Raw genomic sequence first — 10,793 nt, forward strand, 5'->3', positions numbered from 1 at the left:
TTCATTATTTTCTGTTTAGTTTCGGTTTTCCCGTTTTTTTTTTTTTTTTTTTTTTTTTTTTTCTTATCACGTGAATTAACCGCAAGATTCTGGTGGTAAAGTTTCTTGAAGGCGAGTTAGATCGTAGACTTCATCTGCAAATAAATCCGGTAGGAAGCGTGTTAGAGTTCATACACTTTTCATACATCATTTTCCTGTAAACACAAAATAAGACAATCCTTCAAGAAATATGCCAATTTGTGTTTTTGTTTTCATTTTTACGCATTTACACTTTGAAGACTCAAAGCACTTCTTGTAATATATGGGTATTCCGGCATAAAGCTCGAGACAAGTCTCTAACCCCCTTTCACAACAAAAGGAACTAACTTCCCTATACACCGCTTTTGGTTAATATGGGAACAGTTAATTTTTGTGATGATTCGATTTTTAATAATAAACACATTTTATTATTTAAATATTAATATTTATTTTTAATAATAAACACATTTTATTATTTTAAATATTAATATTTATTTTTAATAATAAACACATTTTATCTTATTTTAAATATTAATATTTATTTTTAATAATAAACACATTTTATTTTATTTTAAATATTAATATTTATTTTTAATAATAAACACATTTTATTTTATTTTAAACAATATACAGGACATTTTAAAAGTAAAACAATATTTGTTTAATAGTAATAATTTGGAGTATGCTGAAAACGAATATCACATTTAAATTTGTCACAAAAAAGTAGTTTTCGGGATATTAATCAATGTAGTTCTTTATGTTATAAGTGGTGGGCATTCCTATACGCGCAATCACGAGCATGTTTTTGACGCCCACCACCCACTGATAACATAAAGAACTACATTGATTATCCCAAAACTACTTTTTTGTAACAAATTTAAATGCGCTTCCTTGCATATATAGAAATAGCCACCACCGATAACAAAGAATTACATTGCTTAATATCTGAAAAACTCGTTTGCGGCAAAAATATGTGCGCGCTTACGCGTACAAAAATGGTCACCACTGATAGCATAAGCCATTACATGTATATATATTTCAATGTCCTCGTGTCTTTATTGAAAGATGAAATAAAAAAAACGAACGTTTTAGTCAAAACAGGAAAAAATGCCCCCCCCTCACTAAGTGGCCAGAAAGTGGGTGCTCATTTTACCTTAAATTTATATAGAAAAGTGGTCCCCCACTTTTTGAAAAAGTAATTTCTTCATATCATGAAAACTATTCATTTCCGACGGAAACGGTTAGCAGATTCGTGTTTAGCACGACGAAATCTACAAGAAAAATATATTTTTTGTCTTCTAGTGTGAGACGAGCCTTAAAGTAAAATTTTACCGATTTTTTTACAGTTTCCAAATTATGAAAAAAATGTAAAACAGGTAGACTATAAGGAGTTAGCACCTTTCTGGCTAGAGGCTACCAGCTTGAGGTAGGCAATAGCTTACCAGTAGGACTGCGATGGTTCTTAGTTCCTGAGATTATGACAATCTTTCTTAGCTTATAATTTATAACTGCTCTCCTCCATGTTATTTTTGATGCTGTACACAATGACATTGAAGTGCCTACTCCAAGGAACCAGGTGGGGGGAGAGCAATTTGTATGAAGATCCTGAGTTTCCTAGACAGCATGAATCCCTCAGCCTCACTGATGTGGTCATAAGAAATAAGTAGTTGTGATATTCAACTATTTTCTGGACTCTACTATAGATTTAATTTCTGAGTTTACTCACATATTTTTTTCTCCACCTCAAGGTAGATGTAAAATGCTGATTTAATAGTTTCATTTAACTTTATTTTTTAGCTTAGTTTGGCTTATGAAAAAAGTAAATCAATTTTTGAACAAAATAATACAATAAAATATGTTTCTTAAATTAGATAGATAAATAAAAGTTATTGCATACTATCGTATATTCTTATCTTACTGCTGCTACTGCAGACATAACCACTTATTACACACATACACTCAAAAGTATATTGTTAATACACACACTCACACATATTATTTTAAATATTTTTATTGTTACTTACAACACTAGTGTTTCATGCTTACACAATCATCAGTGTAGGAAATAATAATTACTGCTTATTGAAAAATTCAAACCCAGTTGCAAAGTCACCTTTGACTCTGCAGCCTAGTATTTCCAAGCAACTCCAATGATTTAACGAATTTTTCTGCAGACAAAGCGAAGACTTCTGTGACTCCAAACTCTTTAAATGATTTGGAGAGCCAGCCCGGTGCAATATTCTTAAACAGTCTATTTTATAGGCATTGCAACAAGCTGGATTTTCAATTAGATGTTGGCCAATGGCAGATTCCAAGGCAGAAGAGGGGTGAAAACGACGTGGCTTGCCTAGTCTAATTTCTGCTAGTATATGTTGGTTGATACGTGTCTGCAAGTTTAAGGAAGTTCAACCCACATAGCCAGCAGCACACTGGCAATTGAATTCATAAGCAGCATTGCTTTGTATGATGTGGGACAAACTGTCGTTCATGACCAAGGGAAATGCAGATTTTACATCGAAAACCAACTGTAGCACAACAGACGGGAAACAATTTATAGATTTAACAATCTGTCTGCCCAAACACTGACCAGCAACTCAAATCCAAGGTATTTTTAATAAACAAGACACTTGGACGGACCCAGGACTACATGAGAATTGCAATTTTTTACTTGATTATTAATAGTATAATTAATCATTATGTCTTAGACAGTATTCAAAGAACAAATTCTAAGGGCTCTATACACAAATGTCTTAATAAGCCCTATTTTTCTAGAGCTAGACACAAATGAGTGCCAATCCATATATAGAACGGTGAAAGTCAGTTTGTGATAAACTGTAGTAAGAAACGAATTCTTACTACGTTCAATCAAAACATTTAGGAAAGACAAGAAACTTCTTTCTCTTTCTCCATAGTAAATGATAATGCTGTGTGGAGAGAATTGAGATTATCGAAGAATATTTTTGCTTCATTCTCAGAAGCAAAGGCTACAAAAATGTCATCGACGTATCTAAAATATATTGAAGGCTTCAATATATTACTAAACAGTCGTTACTCATAGAAGCTTACAAAAATAACCAGGATTCCATCTCAATTTTACATATATTTTATATTATTGTATTTTTCTTTATTCCATTTTCATTATAAACAAGACACAGTGACGCTTTGATGTAGGGGGCTATTATCAGAGACATAAGTTGCAGAGATACTATGTAGGGAGTTGAGCAGCAAGATGTCTGTCCACATTACACTTGAACATGTATGTCAATAAAGTTGAGGAAGCAGGAACCCGGGAGGGAATTCCAGAGTCTAGCAGTTCTGAGGCAGAAACTATTAGAGTAGAACGTTTTCTTACATCTAGGGATCTCTACTGTGTAGGATAGGGCTTGTCGTGTTTTATGGGGGTATTTATGTTGAGGGGGTACGAGGTCTTATAGTTCGTCAGACCATCCACCATTAAAATACTTGTAAAACAGGCAGAGAGATGCAACATTTCTGCGGTGGGATAAAGGTTGAAGTTTAAATGACAGATGTATGTTTTTTTTTTGTTTTTTTGCATCTATTGATACACCAACGATTAACTCTTAATGAGTTTGTTGGTGAAATGGGCCCCTAGGGTTTTATCCTATATTATTTTCAAAGCATTATATCGTTTTAGTACAGTTAAAATAATATATATATAGTGCAGTCAATAAAAGCTAAATTGAATGTAACTATTTAAACAACCTATGCCTCATTTTATTTGCCTTTTATTCCTCTATAATTTTAATTGTTCATATTTGACTTTTAATTGCAGTAACCTAGTGTTCACGTCAATTTAAAAAATTAGCTTCCAATCGAGAAGGCAAAAAGAGACTCCGCAGCAACAAATGAGATTAAAACCAGCTTAAAACATCCACCTATTAGCATCTCTAATCGTAATTGTTGTTCCTAGGTTATACAACGTAACATATACCTTGCGTCTCATTTACTGATTGTCAGGAGCTCATTAATCTCCACTTTTCTGATTTATCCAATCGAGAAATCAGACGTGATTGAAATCTGATAAGAAAACTGTATAAATGACTGTGCAGTGTTTGTGATGCCCCTAAATCTGGTCATCCTAGAGTTACTTCTTATAAGGAAGACAATGCTATCAAGATCTGCAGCCTCAGAAACAGATTTGAAATGGCTCTCCAAATCCAACAACAGCGTAATCTTATTAAAAAGTGCTTTTTCTACAGTTAAGAACAGATTGAAGGATTTGTGAGGCTGTGTTACAAGATGCAAGTCAATGATTTCTGTAAAGAGCAGCAAATGTTATCTTGACTTTGTCAAATGCAATGAAGATCATGATTCTTCATATTGGTCGAAAGTGATTTTTAGCGACAAAAGCAAGTTCAATAGGCTACACAGTGATGGTAGGCAGTATGTGCATCGAAGAAAGGATGAAGAATTTAATCCTAAGTGCACAGTAACGACACTGCAAGGTGATGGAGATTCAGTTTCGGAATGGGGCTTTATTAGTGCCAATGGTCCAGAGCTTGCAAGGTCGAATTAATTTGACCAAATACATTAATACATTGACTGAGCATTTTCTACTCTACTTTGGCCAGAATTTGAATGATAATCCCATCTTAATGCGAGATGATGCTCCCATTCACACAGCTGGCAATGTAAAGAAGTTCCTTGAAGAGCATTTGCACAATCTCCAGACCTCAATCCTATCGAAAACATATGTCATTGCATCAAGCAACAGTTATGCAATGATAAAATTTAAAATCTGGAAGAATTTTGGACAAAAAATTTAAGAGAAGTGGAATGTCTTTCCATTGGAGTAATGCCACAGACTAATTCAAGAGAATGCCCCAAAATTTGCAGGCTGTCAAATTACAGAAGGACTATGCTACTAAATAATAACTAGCTCACTGTTGTATTTATGTTGCATTAATGTTCTAAAGTTACATTTAAATAACAATTTTCCATTGTGTGGAGTTTCTTTTTGCCTTCTCAATTTGAAATTAATTTTTTAAATTGATGTGAACACTAGGAGTTAATTTTTTAAACTGACGTGAACACTAGAATTAAAACTAAAATATGAACAGGTAAATTTATAAAGGAATAAAAGGCGAATCAAATGAGGTATTTTTCCCCCATTTTCACCCCTAACAAGGCACAGTGCCACTTTGATGTAGGGGGGGCTACTATCAGGAACATAAGTTGCAGTAATACTATGTAGGGAGTCGAGCAGCAAGATGTCTGTTCACATTACACTTGAATTTCTGCATATCGGTACAGTTGGGGAAACAGAATCTAGCAGTTTTGAGAAATAAACTATTAGAGTAGAAGGCTTTCTTACATCTAGGGATCTCTACTGTGAAGGGGTGGGATTTTGCTGTTGGGTTTGACGGGGGTATTTACGTGGAAGGGGTACAAGGGCTTGTAGTTCGTCAGAGCATCTACCATTTAAATACTTGTAGAACAGGCAGAGGGATGCAACATTTTGTCGATGGGACAGAGGTTGAAGTTTAGATAGCAGTTTAGGACCTATCAGTTTGGTGACTCTCTTTTGAACCCTGTCCAGGAGCAAAAGACTAGTAGCAGATGCACCAGCCCAAATGTGACAACAATACTCCATACATGGGCAAATGGTGGTTTTGTAGAGGTACAGGATACTTTCAGGTGTAAGAGAGCCCACCTTCCTTGCAGCAACTGTGGCAATGCTCTCAATGTATCCGTTCGAACTCATGTTCCCTATGAACGTTAAGCCAAGGAGTTTGAAAGAAGTACTTTCAGGTAATGTATTTTTGGACATAGCTATTAGTGGTTGAGAAGGTTCCTTGTAGGTTGTTTAAATACTTATATGGCGATGTTCCTTTTAAGAAAGTCAAGTTCTCAATGAAATAAAACCAATTTCACAAAACCTGCAAGTTGGGCTAAAAAAAAAAAAAAAAAGCTGGATCATTTGATGTATATATAAGTCCTTAGGTTATGGAAGTTGAGACAATAGGTCTCTATAGGAATGACAGCTTTATGCTTGCAAAATATATAAATGTCCTAGATGTGAAAAAATTTTTTTAAAGTAATTCTAAAAGAAATGAAAAGAATTAATCTTAAAGTTGATATAACTTTGTGGTAAAATAATGACTTGAGAGTAGTCTGCCCCTTTCTAGGAAATGTTTTCCCTTTGTTTGATATACCGAGTCGCCATCTTGAATATGTATCATGTGTTCTTCTAGTCGAATAAAACCTAAATCTCCTGAAGGTATTTTTTATTCTTGTAATTCGCCACAATTCGACTAGAAGTTATTCAAAATTCATTCAAAACTTATTCAAAACAGGTTTATTCAAATGGATGAGGTATTGAAACCAGAACGATTCAGTCAGGACGCTAATTCACCAGTCGCTGCTAAAGAGTGGAAGTTTTGGTACTAGACATTCAACAATTACTTGGACGTTATTCAAACACTTGGATTACCGCTGGATAAATTGAATGTCTTGTTAGGCAACATAGACAGGACTGTGTATGATTACATAGAACATTGTGACACATATGAAGAGGCTATACAGACACTGGAGAATGTTTACGCTGAGCCAACAAACAAAATATTTGCCCATCATCTCCTGTCTAGTCGGTGCCAAAAACCGGATGAGTCTATTGACCAATTCCTACAAGCTCTGCGCGAATTGTCTTCAAACCAGTCACAGCTGAAGTTTATAAGGAAGAGGCTATTCGGGATGCGTTCATCAATGGCCTGGAGTCCAATCCTATTAGACAGAGGCTATTGGAGAATAGGATACTTGACCTACAGAACGCTTAGAGTCAAGCTCGGTCTTTCGACCTTGCACAAAAGAATGCTATTGTCTTTGCCCAGCAAGATTCTCCTGCACCTACTATAACTGCTGCTGCTAGAGAAGAGGAGATATCTATGGAAGCCTCATTGGCCGCTACAAAACCACGATGCTGGTTCTGTGGAAATCTATGCCACCCACGAAGTAAGTGTCCAGCAAGGCAAGTAACTTGCCATAAATGTTCGAAAATCGGACAATTTTCAAAATTGTCCCATGCAGGCAATTCCAGCACTCATTCAACTGCAATCATCGATGCTATTCACTCAATATCAAATAGTAACGCCACTACACTCTCAACCATCGTTTCTTCTGCTACTGAGTCGGGGTTTAAAATATCCACTAATTTGTTTCTGAAAGGACATAAACTGAAAACCCTAATCGACAGTGAAAGTACTGATAGAAGCTTTATAAGCCACAATGTTGCCAAAAAACTTAAGCTGAAGCAACACAGAAGCTCAGGATCAATTAGCATGGCTTCAGGAGCACAGACCACAAAAATTACAGGATATTGTGTTGTGGACTTCAGCCGTCTTGGACGTGAGTACAGGAACTTTAATTTAAATGTAATTAATGATTTGTGTACTGATGTGATCCTTGGTACTGATTTCCAAGAACAAAATGAAAGTGTTGTCATCAAATATGGTGCCAACAAACCAAAATTAACATTCTGTGCCATCACGACTATCAATGTTGACCTCCAACCCTGTTTGCTAACTTATCCAAAAATTGCAAACCTATTGCAACCAAACCACGGAGATTCTCAAAACCAGACCAGCAGTTCATTGACTCAAAAACACAATGGTTATTAAAGGAGGGGATTATTGAGCTAAGTCTATCCCCATGGAGGGCGCAACCATTGATCGTGAAACAGGGTGGTAAGCATAAAAAAAGAATGGTTATTGACTATTCGCAAACAGTCAATAAATATACACTGCTAGATGCATACCTCATGCCCAACATTAAAAGCACGGTGAACCAACTTGCACAGTATAAATACTTCAGTACAATAGATCTGAGAAGTGCTACCAAATCCTCTTACATCCCAATGACAGGCCTTATCCTGCTTTCCAGTATGGGGATCAACTGTACCAGTTTACTAGGATGCCTTTTGGAGTGACTAATGATCAATCTTCAGCATTTCCAGAGGGCTGCCAGACTGGATAACTGGACCTACAATGAGGAGAAGTGCAAATTCTCTACCCAAACAATTGATCATTTGGGATACTGGATATCTGAGGGAATCATCAAGCCTGAACCAGGACGTCTATGCATACTTGTCGAATTACCAGCACCCTAAAATACAAAGTCATTGGAACACGTAATTGGAATGTTGCATATTATAAGTAGGTTTTGTGACAAAATTAAAAATCTGAAATCCACAAGAATCTTTCCGTTATCAGGCGAGGCTTTAACATCCTTCCAGACACTGAAAACTTACCTGATAAATGCCAGCCGAACTGCAATTAGCGACGATCTAATGTTTGTTGTGAAAACCAATGCATCCCACAACTCTATATCTGCTATACTTAGTCAGGGTTGCCTTTCACTGAAGATTTTTACAAGGCAGTGAATTAAACTATGCATCAGTAGAGAAAGAGGCTCTTGCAATAGTTGATGCTGTCGAGAAATGGAGACACTTCTTAATTGGTAGGCATTTCATTCTAAAAACAGACTAAAAATCTGTCCGATTCATGTTCGATACACAAAATCATGGCAAAATAAAAAATGAAAAGATACTGCGCTGGAGAATCAATCTTGCATTTTTTAATTTTGACATCCAGTACCGAGAGGGAAAAGAGAATGTGGTAACAGACACTCTCAAGTGAACAAGTTGTGCAACACTTACAGACAGCAAACTCTCTATCTTTAGCATTCCGGCATACATACACAGCAACAGAGTATCTTCATTCCTTTCCCAAGAAACAAGTACTTTCCTACACAATCATGGAGTTGTCACAAGTAGAACAACTCCATATAATCCGGAAGGTAATGGCCAAGTGGAAAGATACAATGGCATTATCTGGCAGTCAATCCTTCTAGCTTTAAAAACTAAAGAGTCACACTGGGAAGATGTCCTGGCTGAAGCTTTGCATGCTAGTCGTTCATTGCTGTGTACATCAACCAACGCTACACTACATGAATGACTATTCAAATTTACATTACACAAATCCCTATGTCACCCAGGTGTAACCAGAATGACACACTTTATTTGAACTAGAAACTTGCCGTACTCAGTTGAAGAAATCCGTGCAGTGACAGCTAATTGCCAAACATGCAACATTATCAAATCGAATTTCCACAGACCACCTAACTTACATCTAGTCAAAGCAACTCAGCCATTTGATCGCCTAAGTATTGACTTTAAGGAACCACTTCTTTCTTCATCTCAGAACAGATATTTACTAACCATTGTAGATGAATTTTCCAGGTTTACCTTTGCATGGTAAAGCATGAAAGCCAAAACTGTCAACAGTTGCCTATCCAATCTATTCTTTATCTTTGGCATTCCGGCATACATACACAGCGACAGAGGATCTTCATTCCTTTCCCAAGAAACAAGAACTTTCCTACACAATCATGGAGTTGTCACAAGTAGAACAACTCCATATAATCCGGAAGGCAATGGCCAAGTGGAAAGATACAATGACATTATCTGGCAGTCAATCCTTCTAGCTTTAAAAACTAAAGGTCTTCCAGAGTTACACTGGGAAGAAGTCCTGGCTGAAGCTTTGCATGCTAGTCGTTCATTGCTGTGTACATCAACCAGTGCTACACCACATGAATGAGTATTCAAATTTAACAGACGCTCAACCACCGGGATCACCTTATCTGCTTGGTTAAGTCACCCTGGGAAAGTACTGATGAAACGGTATCCCAGGAACAACAAACACGAACCACTGATTGATGAGGTCGAACTGATAAAAAAAAAATCCACAATATGTCCACATTAGAAAATCAAATGGTAATGAGGCAACTGTCACTTAAGCATCTAGTCCCCAAGGGCAAAGGCCATAATGAATCACCACAAGAAAATATTCCTAGGGATGTACCTACATCAACACAGTCCGGAAGTCTACCTCCTAGAGACAATGATCAGGAAATGCACATTACTGTGGATTTGCCAACACTAGCTCAGCCAGGAAGTTTGCTGTTGGAATGCAGATGTTGTTAAAGCCAAAATTCTCTTCAACAGTTTGCATTTTGGAGACGAGCCTGTTTGAGATAAATGGCTGCTATTTTAATTTTTGTTTAATTTCAAATATTAATAACTACATTTTATTTCAGTACTTAATTTATATTTTTATTTTCTAATTGTTTTATTTAATGATAGCGTTTTCTCGTCATAAATGTTTATTATATCTACCAAGTTGATTGCAAAAATAGATTAGGAAATTGTATTCATTGTTAGTTTGTGAGAGGTGAATCTATCACCATACTTTCCCTTTAAAACACGCCAGTTGGACTTTTATTAAGAACAATACTTAATAATTTTTTTTTAATGGAGAGTAGAGAACGCTTTGTGGATGCGTTATCGGCAGCTCCCGTTACTCTCGCTTCTCCTTATTTGTCCCTCAGTCCTCATTTTTCTAATGAGTGATTTTTCTGACAAAGGGAGAAGTAAAAGCTGTATTCTAGGTTGGCAGTATTTTTCGTGAATAGTCGGCAGTTATGGCGGAAAATTTTCTGTTTCTATGTCTACCCTTGTAGCCATGTCACTAGTAAGGGTGCTGGAGGTAAACGTTTTATCTGGGCTGACGTTATCCGCCTGATATTCAGGAACCCGAACCTTGGATTAACCACTAAGGAGGCTGTCCTATCAGCAGGCGCAAAGTACTGGGGCTGCTGTATTGCCATTTGGTGAATGGATTCTTGTGGTGTGGCTTCTCGATGCCATATTAGTGGGTAATTGTTACGGCTTTACCTCATCATGTTCTACAAAAAAAAAA

General features: G+C 36.4%; 1 protein-coding gene across 1 annotated transcript; it reads left to right on the plus strand.

Moving 5' to 3' along the window:
- The first annotated feature begins 9,296 nt into the window (after window positions 1–9,296).
- On the plus strand, window positions 9,297–9,632 carry LOC145249407 (uncharacterized). Its single transcript, XM_080110962.1, has one exon. The coding sequence runs from the start codon at window positions 9,297–9,299 to the stop codon at window positions 9,630–9,632; it is 336 nt and encodes a 111-aa protein (XP_079967088.1).
- The last annotated feature ends 1,161 nt before the right edge of the window (window positions 9,633–10,793 follow it).

The sequence above is a fragment of the Euprymna scolopes genome, chromosome 28 (assembly GCF_053919585.1).
Source record: "Euprymna scolopes isolate OS-2025 chromosome 28, ASM5391958v1, whole genome shotgun sequence".
Lineage (NCBI taxonomy): Eukaryota > Metazoa > Mollusca > Cephalopoda > Sepiida > Sepiolidae > Euprymna > Euprymna scolopes.